This window comes from Anguilla anguilla, chromosome 6 (genome assembly GCF_013347855.1).
Source record: "Anguilla anguilla isolate fAngAng1 chromosome 6, fAngAng1.pri, whole genome shotgun sequence".
NCBI lineage: Eukaryota > Metazoa > Chordata > Actinopteri > Anguilliformes > Anguillidae > Anguilla > Anguilla anguilla.
Genome location: NC_049206.1, coordinates 14,290,294 through 14,308,920, shown reverse-complemented (window position 1 = coordinate 14,308,920; position 18,627 = coordinate 14,290,294). Strand labels below are relative to the sequence as shown.

The 18,627-nt window shown below is 40.1% G+C and overlaps 2 protein-coding genes and 1 long non-coding RNA gene across 3 annotated transcripts in view; 1 reads left to right on the top strand and 2 right to left on the bottom strand.

Moving 5' to 3' along the window:
• LOC118229141 (probable cation-transporting ATPase 13A3) overlaps positions 1-18,627 on the top strand; it is a 103,148-nt gene that overhangs the window by 54,862 nt on the left and 29,659 nt on the right. The window lies entirely within an intron of this gene.
• Positions 1,924-3,514, bottom strand: LOC118229144. Its single transcript, XR_004765617.1, has 3 exons — positions 3,425-3,514; positions 2,699-2,763; positions 1,924-2,158 (listed from the first exon to the last, which is right to left on the bottom strand). It is a non-coding gene; the product is annotated as an uncharacterized LOC118229144 (long non-coding RNA).
• Positions 15,146-17,081, bottom strand: LOC118229143 (protein FAM43A-like). The gene has a single exon (XM_035420854.1). It carries the CDS (start codon positions 16,867-16,869, stop codon positions 15,829-15,831), a length of 1,041 nt encoding a protein of 346 aa, XP_035276745.1. The 5' UTR covers positions 16,870-17,081; the 3' UTR covers positions 15,146-15,828.

Genomic DNA, 18,627 nt, shown 5'->3' with positions numbered 1-18,627 from the left:
TGAAGGGGCAAATACTTTTTCACGGCACTGTATGTAAACTGACATATGGAACCCCTACCCCAAACTTCACTTGTGGAACCTGGTCTTCAATTGATTTATTAGTAATGTGCATGGTGGCAGTGTGCGACTTTGCTGGAGGCTATTCCTTGTTCTCATTTTTGTTTGAACACTGGCCTAGCCAGGTTATTTAAGGTGGCAGGAAGTGTGATGGTGGCCCACTGTGGCCCACTTCCAGGGCCATAGATCTACAACAGGAAGGTCAATCAGGCTAACAGAATATGAAGGCCTCCTTAGTTCAGAGTGGAAAGTGAGGGAAAACACATGAAGAATCTTCCTTGAGGCTTTCCAAGTACCCCATTATTTTACTGGATCAGAGAGACACAGCAGATTCTGTAAACCAAAACACATGACTGGACGAGTGCTGTGTATGCAAAGATAGGGGTTAGCACATGGAAGTACTGTACACTGTAGAATTTGACAGGGACCCTGGAGCTTTGGCTAATATGTTGTTGTGCTGAATGGCCAGCAAAGGGCCAGGGTTCAAAACCCGCACCAGACCTACCCCCGTTAGTAGCAGCAGATGGAAATAGTAATTACGGTGTTTGGTAGATCATCATCTGGCTGCGTATGCAGACCTCCAGTGTGGCAAGTAGAATTCGAACATGGGCAAGTTGTCCAGTTCAAAGATGAGCAGCATTTATAGATGCAGTTTTATAGCGCTTCATTACTTTGTATCTTTAGCTACAAGATGTTTTGGGCCTTTCCTCCCCCAGCAGTCAATGCAGACATGTTGGCCTTCTATTAAAGGACAGGATGGATACTGGTGTACTGTTGAACTGAAGCCATAATAGCCGCTAATAATAGCAGCTAATCAGGAGTTATTTTCCTCTGGTTATGCCTCCATGTACCACATACTGGGAGGGGGGTCTATCCAGAACAGATTTGCCATCATTTTGTGTGGATTACTGCCCCCGCTCCTGTCTTCCTCTAAAGTTGTGCACACAATGTTTTCTTTCTTTGATCCCAAAGGGTGACTCCAGCAGCTTTAATGAAGACCATGCCATGTGCTGTGAGACCCTTTATAATGAAAAAACAATGTTTCCATCCGTACACCGACTTTCCATTATCAAAACGCTGAAGACAGGATAGCTTTCAGCCACGGACTGTCAAACTAGGCATGTAATCAAATGTACATATTGAAATAGCACAGTAAAATACACCTCCACTCTTTTTTCACAAATCTATTTTAAAAATCTTTGAACTGCTTATTAAAATCAACAAATTAATGAAATGATGACTTAACGAACTATTAACTAATAGTTATCAGAGTAAGGTCCAGAGCTGTCCAGAGCTATTAGGGCACTCTGTTAAAGATTTAAGCAGTGTGGACACCATGGTTTAATAAGTGCCATACTGCTATGCTGACATATGAGCATTGTGCATGAAATGCAAAAAGCAAGTTTGGTCAGGAAACTCTTACTGCAGCCGAACATTGCTAGGCCTAAGCAACTGCATGTACTCATACTCAACCAATCACATGCACACATCACTAATGGAGCACCTTCTTTAAACCGACAGTCAGACCTCGCCAGTGCTGCTCATTGCCTGTGCTGCTCTTTGCATACTTTGCTGCTGCTCACAGTTTTGCACTCACCCTCCACTACCCTAGTTTCCACCTGTTGTTTGGATCTGCTTCTAGGTACTGGGGGAGGGGGGGTTGTTGATATTTATCCTGTTAATAGGGGAGATGTATCTGTTTGATAGATTAGAGCACACTGGTGCTCGCACAGAAGTGCCTAAAGCAGATCCATTCAGTGCCAAACCAAAATAATTACACTGCATATTCATTTATATATTTAATCTAAACACACAAGTTGTACAGACTGAAATTGTGTTTAGTAAATTACAGATCAGTGGTGTACGTACAAAGTAGCATATATCCTCACAGCGACTATTACCACATTGAACAGTTTGGATGAACTTGGATGTCCAAGGTCACACTGGACTACACAAAAGACATTTTGGGTTCCACATAGTGGTTGAACAGGCATTGGCACTGAGGTCAATCCTTGCAGGAAGCAGCGATCTTTTTATTACTGCCAGTCATTCAGGCTGGCCTACAATTTTGTCTTGGAAGAGCAACCAGTTAGGTGTGTGCCTGCAATACAAACAAGCACATTAGCTGTGGTTTCAAGGGCTCTGTCACTCTTTTTTCCTGAACCTTTGCTACCAACACCCATAAAGGCAGCAAACTATGTACCTGGCACAGAGGAAATAGGACTACTGTACCTTAAATAAAATTCTTCACTGGCTGAACAGATAGCCTTAATTAAAGTTACTTACATAGCAAACAGTTTACTAACACACAATGACAAAAATCTGGTGAAGTAATTACCTCAAGGGTGAAGTGACAATTTAACTCTTCACAGTCCCCCTTTCCAATGACAGAGGCTTTCTTGTTCAGTACGAATCGGAAAACTTAGCTAATTTCAGTCGACACGTTTTCGCTCGTTCAGGAGAGCGAGATCTGGTAGCTGTGTTTGCACAGTGGCTATCACAGAATGGCCTGCTAGAAGGTTGTTCTTTTCAGGGCCACTCTCCATGTTATAAAAGGTTAATCGTGGTGTGAATCAGCACTCGATGAGGAAATTATCTGTGGCATACTGTATCAAATGTAAAATTATTAGTTTTTACTTACCACTTTTAAAGTCAGGGCTGACAGTTTAAACAAGGGCTGTTTATCCGGCATCAAACAAAGTGTTTCTGCAAGCAAACAAATTATTATTATTATTATTATTATGATTATTATTAAGGTCACCATGGTAATATAAGAGGCACCAAACACACCAATTAAGCATATGCTGTAATAGATTTCCCCACAAACGCTGAAAATGGATTTGTCCGTAGCAGTCTAATGTTTTCATAATTTCCATGATTTCATATGTCTAATGAATTAATAGCGAATGAAATGAAGGGTGAATTTTAAAATCAACTGCGGCGGCTAATTTTTTTAAACGTATCGCTTTCAAAAGTCATCAGGAATGTGTGGCCAGTATGATAATGTCAGCAGCAGAGGCTATGCCAGGCGCTGCCATTGTTTACCCTTCTGAAATTGCTTATGAGATGACAAGGGATAAAACCTGTCGAGCAGCATGGTCCGCCTTCTGCTGTCACGTCGCCCAGAACATTCAGAACATATGAGGGACAGAAACAAGTGGAATCCAAAACATGCTGAGATGCTGAGATCAGCACGTTCAACGGCAGGTGAAACCGTGAGAGAATTTGCGGAACAAAACAAAATCACAATCCGCTTCAACTTGTAAGAATGTGTTCGTGTCACATGATTGTTTCTTCAGAAAATAAAAAATGTACAGATTACTGCTATGACTAACTTTATATTTTATGAGGTTAATGGTTGACTTACCTACTTGGCAGTTCATTGGCGAGTCAGTTCATCTCATCTCACCGTTTTTTTGGGTGTAAATTTGGTGCTGATTTTTTGGACACAAACAGAGCTCAGCACACCCTGCGGCTCGTCAGCACCTGGACTGGCCTCTCGGGTATAAGTGTGTTATTATTAGGTGTGCTGTGAAACCCCCTCCCCTGGGGGATCCTGTGCAGTTTAACCACGCTCATCCAATGATCCCTTTTCAGTATTTCCTTGTCTGAGTGATGTAGAATGACAGAGAGAACAAGTTCCTCTGGCACGCCACGTTCATTATTACATGAGATGAACTGTACCCAAGGGCGATTACCTCTGAATTTCAAAGATGTTTTTATGTTCATCTGACGAATGACATGTCCAATAATATAATTTAGTACAGCTTTGACGTCTCAAAAGAGAGGATGCAGCTTGTGATGTGAGGGTGTCACTGTATGACAACACTGGGAATGTGAGAACGTTGTGTGTTGTCTGAGTAGGGCACATCTGTGCAAGTGTGTGTGATTGCATATTACATCTTGGACTGCAGGGTCCAAAATGACCATTTGATCCCTATTTCTTAATAAATAATAAATGCTGCAAAAGTACTCATGTCCAGTTAGCGCAAACATATTTCCTGCATCTCATTTACATTGAGGGTTTGGATCATTTTCAGGGGCTCCTAATTGGTGATGCATTTAATGTCACCCGGCCTTCTTAAAATGTAGCCTAACATGTTCAAATATGGGACTGCCATGTTTCAATATGTAAAATAAATTGCAGAAACTGAATGTGCGTAGGAGGAAATTACATTAAGCTAGAGTTGAGTTTAATTTGTGTTAATATCAATGGAAGGGGTGTGAACATGTGTGAACCACCTGAGCGAATCTCACAACCCCCCAGTGACTCCTGACCCACAGTTTTGGAACCACTGTTTTAATATATTTGTAATCAATCAATAAATCAGTCAATGAATAATTAAATGAATGAATCAATCAATCAATCAGTCCATACTTGTACAATGTCATACAATGTTGTACAGCATTATTTACATACTGGTTGCTGCACAATGCTCTCAACGGACATTTTCTTGTGGGAATTAAAACACTGTGGGGAAAAATTGGACATTGGTTTCCAGAAGGTAGTCAAACTGAATTGAACTCCTAGGAAATGGCAGGATACAAGCAAAAATGAAGATGTTTAGACACTCAGCCCAAACAGATATAGAAAATAGGCCAGAACTTTGATGATTCAAATTCTCTGATAGGCAGGTCTATGTATCATTTACAAAAACAATATGCCTCATAATGGCTGTTAACATGGAATCTATTCAATGATCAATGAGGGCTTTTTGAATGGGCTACAAAGTTATTGAAGATCTTCAGGTTTAAAGGCCAACCAGAAGTGCATTCTTCCACAACCCTTAGTGGATGGGTAGGGTGGACAATTTAAGTCAGGCTATATAACAGCCACCTCTGACCCATTTCTAATAACAAAATTTTGAATAAAGTACCATACAGCAGACTGGTTCAGTTTATCACTTTTATTCATGGGGAGAATTGGGTCTTCTGAAACAACTTGTCATTTTAGAATTCAAGACTGTGAATCGGGTCACATAATGGCAAATGTTTGCTCAGGTTTTTAATGTATTTTTAAATTATTAAAAATGATACACCTTTGTTGAATGTTGAACAAATAAGCATACTCTAAATCTGAGTTGAAATTTATTATTATTACTCATTTGTCAGCATTGCATACAAATCACTTGGTGGCTTATTTGTTTGTATGGGGAGGTCAATTGTTCCTGTTTTGTCCCTGGCTTTATTTAACAATGTAAAGAAAATAGTCAGAACAAGTGGAAAATTGCGGTAGTGTTGAGAGAGGACTATTATCCTGTTACAAATGGTCATAGCCTGTGGAAACCAGGCCAGCACAGATGTTTCTGAGTGTGTGTGTGTGTGTGTGTGTGTGTCAGTGTGCGTATAGGGGTGTGTCTGTGTGCGTGTGAGTGTGCATGCATGTGCAGGTGTGTGTGTGTGTGCGTGAGAGTGTGCGTGTGTGTAGGGGTGTGTCTGTGTGTGCGTGTGAATGCATGCGCATGTGTGTGTGTGTCTGCGTGTGAGTGTGCATGCATGTGTAGGTGTGTATGTGTGTGCGTGATAATGTGCGTGTATGTGTGTGTGCGTGTGTGTAGGAGTGTGTCTGTGTGTGCATGTGAATGCATGCGTGTGTGTGTGTGTGTGTGTGTGTGTGTGTGTGTGTGTGTGTGTGAGAGAGAGTGTGTGTGAGATTGTGTGTGTGTGTGTGTGTGTGTGTGTGTGTGTGTGTGTGCGCGAGCGCACGCGCTTTGGCTCTGGCTGTTGCTGCTCATTTGAAAGCAGTCCTGTTGCTTGAGGCACCAGGGAGTTGAAACAAAAGAGCGGAAGGAGAGGAAGTGATGCTGGTGCTAAAACAAACCTACGCTGTCTCTCACCTCCTGCTTTGGAATCTGCTACACTCACAAAGAGAGAGACACACACATTTTCCAGCAGTTTCTTCCACTTTATGTGCATGGTGCTTGTTGGACACGTACACATGAGCACACACACATTTTTTTGTCATTTGTTTACTTGGTGTTGCTTTTGTTTCGAAAACATGGTGGATGTTGGACATGTACACACACAAATTCTGCTGCTATTGATTTTTTTCTGCCGGGCTTGTTCAGCATCCAGATTGTACATGTTGGATGTGTACACATACACACACATGCACTCACTCATGTATTCAGAGAGACTGCGAGACACAAAGGCTGCCTAAGACACAACATGAACTGGGTATGTCTCCTATTTCATGAAAAAATGCTTTTGACTCCAGCTGCAACAAGGTGGGTCCCATATAGTGACTAAGGTGAATTATTAATGAAAGAACAATAGATTCATTAAGTATTCAAAACCAGAGGTCATGTCAGCAGTTGTGAATGGCTAGCCAAATCTCACTTCATAGATATTGAGCAAAGAATAAACAGGAATGCAACTAATGTCTAAACAAACACATTAGTTTCTCTCCCATTTTCTGTCTTTCTCCTTGTTTTTTACCATGTTTAATACTTAAGATTTATCTTTGTTCCAAATGCAGTGGCATCATTGACAAAAAAAAAAAAAACTAATCAAGAATGTGGATTCACTTCAGGCTTGAAGAATCCAAAGAAGAATCAAAGACAGTGTGTGTGTCCAATCAGCCAATAAAACGCAGTGTTCTATATCTATGTGAACACGATGCTGTGTTGTCTATGTCAAGCCTCTAATTGTTTTATTGACGCCAATTCTATGTGATGCACTGCCCTGTTTTTGAGCTGTGTCGCAGCTGACCAGTACACGTTCTGAATTACAACTTCCTGTGCATGACATATCGGCTTCAACTTTGGACTGTCCTTTCAGGACTGTTGTGCATTTCATATATCAAGCGAGAGGGTGGTGTAAGAGAGAGGGTAGTGAAAGGTTAAAAAAGGCAAAACTACAGGCCTTTCATAGACTCCAGCCTGGTGTCTATCATCTTTACTGGCTAAGGCTCGGGATTATATAAAGGCTTTGATCTTTCCTGCAATTACCTGTTTAACTGAAAGAGAGTCATCTGACAATACAATGAATACAGTAAATTGTTATTTTAAATGGTTGATTCACTAATATATGAGTCATTTTGTTTATCTTGTTTTGGTCCATTAGATAACACCAGTACTATTCATTTTGGGAGAACTCACATTTGTGAGGTCTTTATGTTGGAGCTGAGAACTTCAACTATAGATTTGTAATGCTACTTGCATTAGAGATTACAAAAGCAAGAAAACAGGTGGTTTTAATTTGGCGAAGAAATATCTGAATTCAGTAAAATTGCATCATATTGGTAAGCTGAGTTTATGTAACCGTCAATTTTACTGGCCTACAGCAACGATATATTAGTCATTTTTATCAGTAAGATGCTACAAATAATTTGTGACTAACTAATAACTTTCGGTATGTAATTCTTTGTGTCTTCCATGAACACAGTAGAACTCACAGGAAGAGCATTCTCATTACTTTGTTTATTGTTCATGGAAATATTCATGCTAATGCCATACCATGACAGTTCTCAACTTGCATTGCTCAAACGAGGCCATAAACAATTGGATGATACACAGAAATGGGCATTTATCATCTTCAATGGCATTCACGGCATGCCATTATCTGTGGAAAATACTGGGCCTCATTAACAGTGCATCAGCAATGTGGCTACATCTGGACCCTCAGCTCATTAGAATGATGATCAGTAACTTGCACATTGTTGAAACAGCCAAAAGCTCAGTGAAAGTGCTGCTTGTGGTGCATGAGTGAAAACCATGGTCCCGGATTGAATCCAGCCCATGCCAGGGCCAACTTTGGCCAGCAGCACAATTGGCAGGGGCAGCGCACAGTTGGCTTTGTGTCGCCAAAGGCGTATATGGGAGGGATTTAGTCGGCGGAGATAGCAGTGCTCATTGCTTGAGTGACCCCTGTCATCCATGGCTTTTGCTGTCTGTGCACATGTATGATTGGGTCTCCTCCACCCCTGCTCTGCACATACTGTACACAGCTTCTGGTTGCTGTGTGAAAATAAGCGACTGGTTTAGCACTGTGTGTTTTGGAGGAGGACCACAAGTTGTCTTCGCTCTCCCGAGCCTGCTGCGGGGAGAGGGGGGGGGAATATACGAGCACACTTGTACATAGTTCACGAATTGGACATTCCAAATTTGAATGGGATTGAAAATGGTCAATTAAAACATTTTTTTTTTTTTTTAAACCAAGCAAAAGGAGGCCTTATGTCTGAAAAAATATCCTTACTGTGTTGTACAATGTAGGATGATGTGGTGGAAAAATATAGCAGATTATTCTGTGACTTCAGTAAAGTAAACATATATAGATACATATACCACTGCTCAAGTACAACTGACACCTGATCTTTAGAGCTGAACTCTTCTGGTATGATAGTCATCTTCCTCTTTCATACAGGATGGTCAGAAAATGTGTTCTATGTCTAGCTTGCTTGTAATAGAAAAATAAATAAAGATTCTATTTTTATTATTCCTCCTTCAGTGAGACAAAATGAAATGACTAGAGATTGAGGATGATTGTATATAGATGGGGCTCTACATATAATGGTCACCCCCTCAGTACTCTTAGTTTTCTATTTTTTAAACTTTTTTCTTTTTTACTGGACACTCCTCCCAATTTGGCCATTGTTTATTTTTTGATCCTGTTTTGTTTCTTCCTGTCTACCTAGTTTTGGTTGTATAACTGTTTTTGTTATTGTTTTTGCTCATTTATATTCTCAATACTTTTTTTCAAAAATGTAGATGTGGCCCAAAATACAAAAGGCATTTATTTATATACTGCTAACAGGTATTTTACACATCTTTATTGAATTGTGAAGTAGTGACATATCAAATGACTATATGCAAGGCAGTATAATATGAATATACAAGAGGATTGCAGTGATAAAATAAACTACTGGCCAGTTGAAATTGTTTTTAAAATGAAATGGTATAAAATGGTCATTTGGGACATTATTAGAATTATTTCTGGAAAGGAATGAAAGGAACAGGATAGCCAGGACAGTTACTACAGAGGGAGATCCTGCTTAATTCAGGACCTTTTTTCTGGGGACAAATTTAAATATTTTGACTGAAACCAAGCGTGTGAAATTATTTATCTGGATTTTCCTAAATCTTAACAAAGTACATATGAGTGACTCATCATCAGACTCGGTGGGAAGTATTGCAGAGTTGATTAAGAATTGGCTCCAGGGAAAAATACAAAGAGTATCAGGAGGCTGGATGGGTGGAAGCCTTGTCTAATTGTGTTCCCATATAAACTGTTTATTTTATTTTCTCAGAACTATCAATGATATATGAACAAAATTGTCTCCCCAAACTCACGGGAAGGGAAAGTATTACAACATACACTTCCTGGCAAATTATTCTAGGGTTTGAACAAACATTCTATCAGACATTGTTAAAATAATGGAAGCCATCTGTGAGCAAATGGTCACATATTATCATTATGAGCAGTTCCTCCAAGGACAGATTACATTTGAATCTGTCCTGAGAAACCTGCTAAACAATCAATCTTATGTTTGAGGAAACAGTTACCCAAATAAAGAGTAATGCCATATTTATTGATACAAAATGGCGCTATTGCTTTTCTTGGCAATTAGATGTTGACCTACTGGAAGTATTTTCTGTGAGGCGCAGTGCAGTCACACATCACTTTGGCTTCACATGTGAAAAATTCTTCACACAGCGCACCTGGGACATCTTAAACCTGGAAGCCATATGGAGACTGGTCACCCAGTGATCATGGGATGTTGTTGGGAATGCCCCTTGTAAGTATATCAGGAGGTAAGGTTATCAGGAAAATTGTGAGAATTTTAATGTGAACGACATCCTGTAATTGCTCATAAGTAGTGACCTGCAGGTTCCACTTGCTGTGTGCTCAGATGGAGTGAGTCCAGACAGAGGGCTTCCTAAGTTGTTCGGCACCAATGAGTGTCAGAACGTATGCATCATCTAAGCCTGTATACTGTAATCTTTCACTCCTCTACCTCAGCACCCATCTGACCCTAATCTTTGGCTCACGGCTAGTTAGACGTGCTGGATACCAGTGTGTTTCCTCCTGGATGGAGGCACCATTAAGTGTGGACTCAAAGTACAGTACAAAACAAAATGTTTCTCTGTCACTATTGTTTGAACAAATTCACCCTAGTTCTCCACATTAGAACACCAACTGCATTTTTTTAGTGCAACCTTTCCGGTTCTTGGAACAATAGGCAATGCAATAGCTGTTGAAATAAACATCGATAAATCATTTACGCACAGGTGTTCTCGAGCAAGGATTTTCAGGTGCAAAATGAGCCTCACTTGAGAACCCACAGGGCAACAGCCCATGCATTTTTAAAATGGGATCACCTTTCCTTGCTTTAAAGAAGGCTATAGTTTTGCGACACTTGTTGTTTTGGGACAGATAACGGAAATGATTTTGCCTTCCAACGACTTAAAAAATTATATTGTAAATATCAGTTGTACTTTGCCAAAGCCAGTACAATTCAAGTCAAACACGAGTGAACTGTTACAACTGATGATCATGCTTATCATGAAATGTCAATCTCAATGGAACAAAAGCTCACAATTGAAATCGAGGTCATTTCTTCAGTTGACCAAGCTATTATACTGCTCCATTAGATCATGAGTTAAAGAAACAGTTACATTTTATAATGCTCATGTATGTCCTTAGGAGCTTGGAAGTTGTCAAAATTAAGGAAACACTTGGCGTAAATATTGAAGTTGTTTTTTCTTGTATTCATTATTAAAATGAAATTCCAGAGCTGCTATGATTATCACATTGTCATGAGATATAATCAGTCCTTTATCCCCATATGAAGCCTCAAGCCCAGCTGACACATTCTAGAAATGGACACTCAGATTTGCTGTAGCTCATGCATTACTTTTGGCTGCAGATTGCAAAGAAATAATTGCTAAGTAATGTTGTTTTGTTTATTCTGAAAAACAAAGCAGATGACCTGCAGCTTCTCCAATGGGATTTCTCTGGGTGGTCTTTTAGGGTTTGCTGAGATGGTTGCTTATCTCGTGCCCATGACCTTTCCATGGGGGTCCCCAGGGTTCCATACTTAGCTCCCTCCTCCTTTCCCTTCACATGCAGTCTCTTGGGTCTGTCATCTCTGTCATCTCTCAAATAACTTGTATCCTGATGACGCTTTACTTTTCCTCTGCTTTCCCCCATCCAACGCACAGGTCTCATATCTTCATGGAAGGACATCACCTAAAGCTCAAATCGGATAAACTGAAATACTTTTCATTCCCTCCTGGTCCTATGAGAGGCTATGGGAAAGCTCACTCAGAGCACTTCTGCTCCTAATGTAAGAAGCCTTGAGGTAACGCTAGATAATCAGCTCTCATTCTAGAAACAGTAATTCATGCGCATTCTTTCTATACAACATTTGAAAAGTAGCTCTTATAGAGTACATACGTAGAGTCACCTTTGGACTCATATGTACTCTGTTAGAGTTGAATTAGCACTGGACTTTTTTACTATGTTCTCTACATACCTCTTTGTCCAGGCCAGTGTACTCTTTCCTGGACTATTGAAATTTTCTTCTTGCCAGTCGGCCTGGCTGAGTGACTAAACCCCGGCAGCTAATACAGGATGCCACTGCATGACTTGTGTCTGCAATCTTCCCAAGAATGCACATGCCACACCCCTCTTCATCTCACTTCATTGGCAGCCTTGTTACCTCATGCATCAAGTTTTAAATCTTGGTAATGGCAGGGCAGGGCAGTGAATGGATCAGCGTCACCATGCCTCTAATGAATCTTCAAACCCTACAACCCAGCCAGATCTCTACACTGTGTAACCTTGGGGCAGTTGTCGATCCCCGCCCTCCATAGTCGTTCCTTTCAGTCACTGTGGTCATCCCCCTAATGGTGGAATAAACTTCCCACAGTGGTCAGGACAGCAGAATCACTGTCTGTCTGTCTTCAGAAACAGAATTAAGTAACTTTTCCAGACTGCATTTTGGTTGCGACCAATAATCCTACCTTTTATATTAGTTCAGATTATGGTATTTTTCATAGTTTCATGTTTTTCTTCTCTGACGTTAGCATGGTTAATTAGCATTAATGTTTTAGCAATGTTATATACGCAGTAGTCTGGGAATGCCGTTAGCCAGGTCTGCCCCTATTACTCATGTGACATAGGACAATGTACTTATGTTCTCCTGCATTGAAATCGTTCTGGATAAGGACATCTATTTAATGAGCTAATTTAATGTAATGACATATCTTGGTAACAAATGTTTACTCTGTTTAGCAGAGATATATTGTGTGAATCATGTTATCCAGGTCCTTTTCACTCCAGACATTGAATAAATGTAAGAAAGTGCTATGGGTATAAGACATAAGATTGTGTGCTGCCCTGGCAAGTACAACATTAACCCCTTAAATTACACTGGCTGATATTTGAGCCAAAGTGGGTTCAATCTGGTCACACGATATAAAGTTTGAAAATGTTAAAACTCACGGTTTTATCTCTATAAACTATTTTATAATGCCAATGTTTTAGCAACAACGGTTCCTTATTTGTAATGTGAGGAGGCTAAGCAAACTGGGGGGACCTCACCTTCTATGCGTTTTGGAAATTCATCAATGGCATGAATCACGGTAAAGTTAGAGTCCTTATCATAGCAAGGGTTCAGCAAACAAAATCCATAGTAGATTTTAATCCCAAAAATGTGCTAACTCATTGATAGAATGTCCATTGTTTACTTAACAATTCTTCAGAGTAATTATCATTGTTGTTCGTTTCGCCATAGCATACAAGCTGAAAGTTCTGTGTACAGAGGAATATTATTATCTCCAGTTCTTATAGACTCTCTGGAGCAAGATGAGCCCACCTACAAGGTTCACTGACCAGTAGATTGCTCGCCAAGTAGTCCCACAGTATAGCCAATGGGACCCGCCATGCGCAAGCAACAACTGCACCTGGACAGCATAAGTTCTTTCTAGTGCACAGCCAGCCGGTGGCAAGCTATTATAGTGATGACCAAGAAAGATTTTAGCCAATTAAATTATGGTTTCTAATGGTGTATAAATTGTTTGGCTTGCAAAAAAATGTTTCTCCTGCATAAACAAACCATTATGTTTTCGGTACACCCTATGAGAACATTATGCATCGGCAAACAGATTTTTTGAGACTTCTCTCAAGAAATGCCTGAAAGGGTTGTTGTTTTACAACAAAAATATATTTTGCAATACCTAAGTCTAAACAGAAGTCTTGGTATTTGGAGTTCTTGGAAGAAATCACGTATCTGAGGAGGTCAGTGAAAATGGCTCCACAGAAGAGGGCATGTTCAGTGAAGGACCATTTTATATGATTGAGCATCTAAATACATTCTCAAAATATTTTATTATTATTCAGGATACTTATAAATAAGGAGAGGGTTTGGTTTTGAAATGTTACATTTGAAATTGCGGTATAATTTTAAAATGTTGATGGGGTGATGCATTTGATATAAACTTCGATCCATGGACCTCAATCAATGGATTAGTAAACTAGATAGCTAATGTAGTTATTTCTACAATATTCCAGACTTACTGCTGCCAGAGATGGCAAGGGAAGATCAAGGAGAGGGGAGGGAGAGGGAGAGGGAGAGGGAGGGTGACATGAAGGGGGGAAAGCAAGCTAATTTCAACACACTTCTTCCCTGAGCATATAGTGTACAATATATGGTATTTTATACCTCTAAAGACCCATAATATAATTTTGTTACCAAATGTCCTTTTAGAGTTTCCAAATGGCCTTTTTGGAAACTTGCCGAGACATAGCTTATAAAAAAACAATGTAGAATGCTGAACCCCCCTGAAGTCTGCCTGTGTTTGTAATGATGGACCTGGAAGTCTGATACCAGATACCATCTGCTTTACCAGCCTGTTAGCCAGTCAGGAATGCTAATGCTGTTTTTCCATGTGAAGCCCAAGTATTGTGAGTCTTTCACCTACAAGCATCAGTGTAACATGTGGAGCTGAGCATCAATATAATCAATCAGTACAATTAGGACCAGTCACATGGTCTCATACAGACACGCACGCAAACACACACAACATCCACACACATATGCATGCAAATATGCACAGAATCACATGCACAACCTTTAATGTCAAATGTAGCCAACAACTAGCCTGAGCCCAGACTGAGAATTTCCTGCCAGTGTGCTCCCTCTAAGCACAGTGCTGCCTGTAGACATTGCTGGGATGGATATGTGACACCTTTTCTGTTCATGCATTTATATTTAATGTCCGTATCACTGACCAAAAGCAGGGATACGGCGAGAGAGACTTCATTTGGGTAGGAACATTGATGCCCATTATTGATAAATAGAGGATGCAAAATGCATTTTGCTATATGGCTTCTCTTGAAGCGTAAAAAAGTGCACGACCCCCCAGAGTAGGCTTGTTTTGCCGTGAGAATAATACTGTTGTAGGGTAACATGCAATCCAAAAGGATGAGTCAGCCCTGAAGGGATTTCACACAGACCTTCTGTTCAGACTGCCATCTCCTCTCTGACAGGAAGAGGCTGGATTGTTTTTTTCCTGACCCCCTTAGCCAATTAAACAAACACTGTCAGGCCTTGCATTATCTGAGCTTTCCATATGGCCTTGGGGGGGAAACCTGTAGCGCCCTTTATCTCAATTTATATGAGCATTTTAGGAGAAAGGGGATCAGGGAATATTTGTTGTGGTAATGGATTTTCACCAAAAGATAAAACCTGGTTTAAATATTTTAAGAGTGAGGATTGTACGCTGGGAGGAACATTATTATGTGTTGCAACACCTCAACAGCCTGCAGGTGTTGATTTACTGAACGGCAGTTCTGTCATGTTGAGGGCCAGAACCAGGCCATATGAGTATTAAAAACCATTCAAACAAAAAATACATTAATAAATAATGCATTCTTACTGGCATCCAAACCTGATGAATTTTTTGTTTGGAACGCTTACTGGATGGATATTTTAAGGTTTTAATCGGATATAAAGTTATTACCGGTTAAAGATGGCAATGCTTTCTGTCAGAAGACGGTGTTGTAGGTTTTAGTTGTGTTCTTTATTTTAGATTCGTTTCAAGAAATCAACCCACGTATCTTTAAAAAATTGCAAATATTCAAACACACTTATAGATTCTCATTTATTATATACATCTTAAAACCTTGGGATATATTTTTCTTTTGCACAGCAAAGATATAACATTTATGTTTATGAGAACATTTGGTGAACATTATGAACACATGGGGTAAACAATACCATGTACAATCAACAACATAACATGGGAAAGACAATTCCACAAAGGCTCAGAGAGAAAATAAACACGCGCCACAATGAAGGTAGCCTATGGAAACATCGATTTCCCACTGATGACGGTCTTGGAAACTGAATTTTTAAAAAATGTTCTGTTCGTCGAAAATTTGGCATTTCTTCAAGCGAAACAGGTCAGGGTAAACAGATTTGGTCCGATACAATCTCTCTTAAGAGCAAAAATATCTTGATACTCGAGAGATACTTGATAACTCTACCTTTCAAGTCAAGGAAACAAATGCGTAGTCTTTGCAAGCACGAGAGCTGCCGATGTTTGAAGGTGTTTTCGTGTCATTACTGTTTTCTCCCCAAATAGTTGTAACATAACTTCTTGTCTTAAAAGTTTTCTTTCAAGTTGACTGGATGAGGAGACAGAACACTCCTGGCATGCATGCTCTTTTTGATGGACAACAGAAATGCTGACTGTTATAAAAAGGTAAAGGTTTGTTCAAGAGGCAGTTTGGGTTTATTTAAAGGGTGAAGTAGGCTATGGATGATTAGCTAGTGGCCTGTATTTTGCTTTCCACGAAGCCGCTGGAAATAGAATTGATTTCCTGATTTGCCTCTATAGAAGAGTCGCTGCCCGTGCTCTCGCCTGACAGCAACCTGGTAACCCGCAAGTCTGATTTCAGTGTCTGCAGGTCGTTTCCAATGCACATTTCCCCAAGGTCATTTATAATCTGAGAAAGTTCCCGTTTTCCTTTGCCCAAGCAATCGCTATCAGAATCAAGAATATCCTCGCACTCAAAGTGCATTGCTTTTTCCTCCTCTTCTTCCCCGAGCAAGTCCTCGGTGATAGAGCCGAGTTTCGGAGCGCTCCGGCTGCGCTCCACTGGAGGCTTGTAATAGCACTGTCCGTTAAGGAGCTTTCTGATTGGCACCAAAGGGATTGTTTGATCCCCTATTATCTGTTGCTGTTGGTGCCTGGCATCGTCCCTTCGCTTTAGCCTTTTGAACTCAGCCAAGGCAGTCGCCGACGTCTGATACAAGAGCAGCGCCATGGCTTTAGCCTTCTCCGGCTTGGACACGAGCACTGCATGGCACCGGAGCATCACCGCCTTGTGCTTCATCTCGTGCCTGTAAATCCAAGCGAAAATCTTGGGCAACCTCGGGTCTGCGACGCAGTAGGTTATCCGGTGCAGTAAGTACAGGTGACCAGGTCTCCTCGCCTTGTCGTCCACATGCACCATCCGGATGCCCTGCGAGCTTATGGTGAGTTTCATCTTCGTGCCATTCTTGCCCATCTCGCTCTTGTTCCAGATCTTGCTCACAGCGACGTCGGTGCAACCTTCTCCTTTCGACTGGATTGTGGTGGCGTTCCCCAGGTACAGGACTGTGTATGTGGGGTCCTCGTTGGTGATCTTCACTTTTTTCCTCTTGGATTTAAACATGCTGCCCACACGGTTCAGGGCGCTCTCCGGGCACGACTTGGCAAAGGAAGTCAGCGCGGAGTAGTTCAAACTCACGGCATAACCCTTCTGTTTCGACTGCTTATCTCCTTCTATCAGTTCGAATTTATTCTTCTTCCACGGCAGCATTATCTTTCCGTGTCCCGTAAACTTCTGGCAATAAAATCTAAAGCAGGAGGTTCGTCTTGTTTCCTGCACTTTGCTATCTACCTATTGCCTAACGCGAACGATTCGCCTTTAGAACTAACTTCAAAGCTGCTTCCTCATCTGTTTTCATCTGAACGACTATGTTCCATACCCCTTATTTCTATCCAACGCATCCGTCAGTCTAGTGCTGTGTGTTTATTGTACAGAGACTGAGATCAGCTGTAAATATACCCTGGGATGAACCATTCCACTAAAACAGTAGGGGAGACTGGGGACGGGAGAGCAGTCAAACTCTTAAAGGAATAGAACGGATAGGAAAATCTCTACCTATTAAATTACCTCAAAGCATTATTTTGTTGAATTAGTTTAAGAAAGATTACATATATTTGAATGAAGTACGAAACTTAAAACTAAAATTGCATTAAACATGTGCCTTCCGTGAATATTACGGTGTTCACATAGGCTATGTGCCGGTACTTGAATATGCAGACTGTGAGCATGACAAACTGGGAGACAACTGCATGAACTGGAATATTACCTCCATACATTTAACTAAGAGGCAGGGATTCTTTTGGGTATCAGCGAATGTGTAGGCTACAGCATTTGTTCTGTACACTGTAACGACTTAAATCTTTAAAACTTTATTATGGCATCATTCTAAATGTAGAGCATTTGGCTATAATAATATTTTTATTTTATATAATATAATAATATTTTTATTATTTATAATTGTGTGGCTTTCTTAATTTTATTTTTAGCATTATCAATGGTAATTGGCGTGATTGTGGATGGTAAAGTGCTACGTAGGTCTGTAATTCGCAATGGGAAGAATCGTAAAGAAAATTGCTGAAATCGTGCCATAAAAATCCCCGGCGTTTTTACACTGAACTTACTCCTGTTTTACAATATCGCCACCTGATGGACAGGATAAGACATTATCGCGTTTTAGCAAATATGAGCATAAAGGCTGACAGTAAAAACAAACCATATAATTTAGAAATAACGAACTCTGATTACATATATGGTAGAGAACAGAACAGATAGGATCAGGTCAAAACCTTTCCTTATTCTTTGCTTTTTTATTGCACACTGATCTTCTGATATGATGTGCTTTTTCAAAGTCCATGTTTCTGTCATGTTTCTATTTTCAGTTACAAGGTGGATTAGTGAATCAGGAAAGCAATCTCTCTTATGCAAACATAAAGCACATTTTATGACTTACCTGATGCTGCTTCTGTCAAGAAGGACTTTGCACGTGCGGTGCATATGCTTATATTATATCTTAGCCTGCTTGAAATGTATTGATTTGTGATTATTATTTTGTTAATGTAATGTGGCTCTGGTGTGGGGTAGTGTATAACAAAGCTTTTATGGACAAAAACAGAAATAAATGATGGCCTGTGTCACATCTGCAAACTCATTAAATGGTAACTAAATAAAGTAACAGTTGAAATACCCCAACACACATGCTGGTATATTACAGCATTATAACTTGTGACAGTCATAGAGCTTCAATATACCTACCTAACAACAAATTGCACTTAGAATAAATAACTTTTGAAAAGTCAATAATAAGTGTTTTAGATATATTTGAGTGTGAAGAATGCCCAAATTGCTAAATATTTTCTAAAGTGATTTTGGACCATGTGCATTTATTAAACATGTCAGTTATGAACATGGTCGTATTCACAAAGCAGCTTGTTTTTTATTTTGTTTGTTTTTTTAAATAATTTTTTTAAT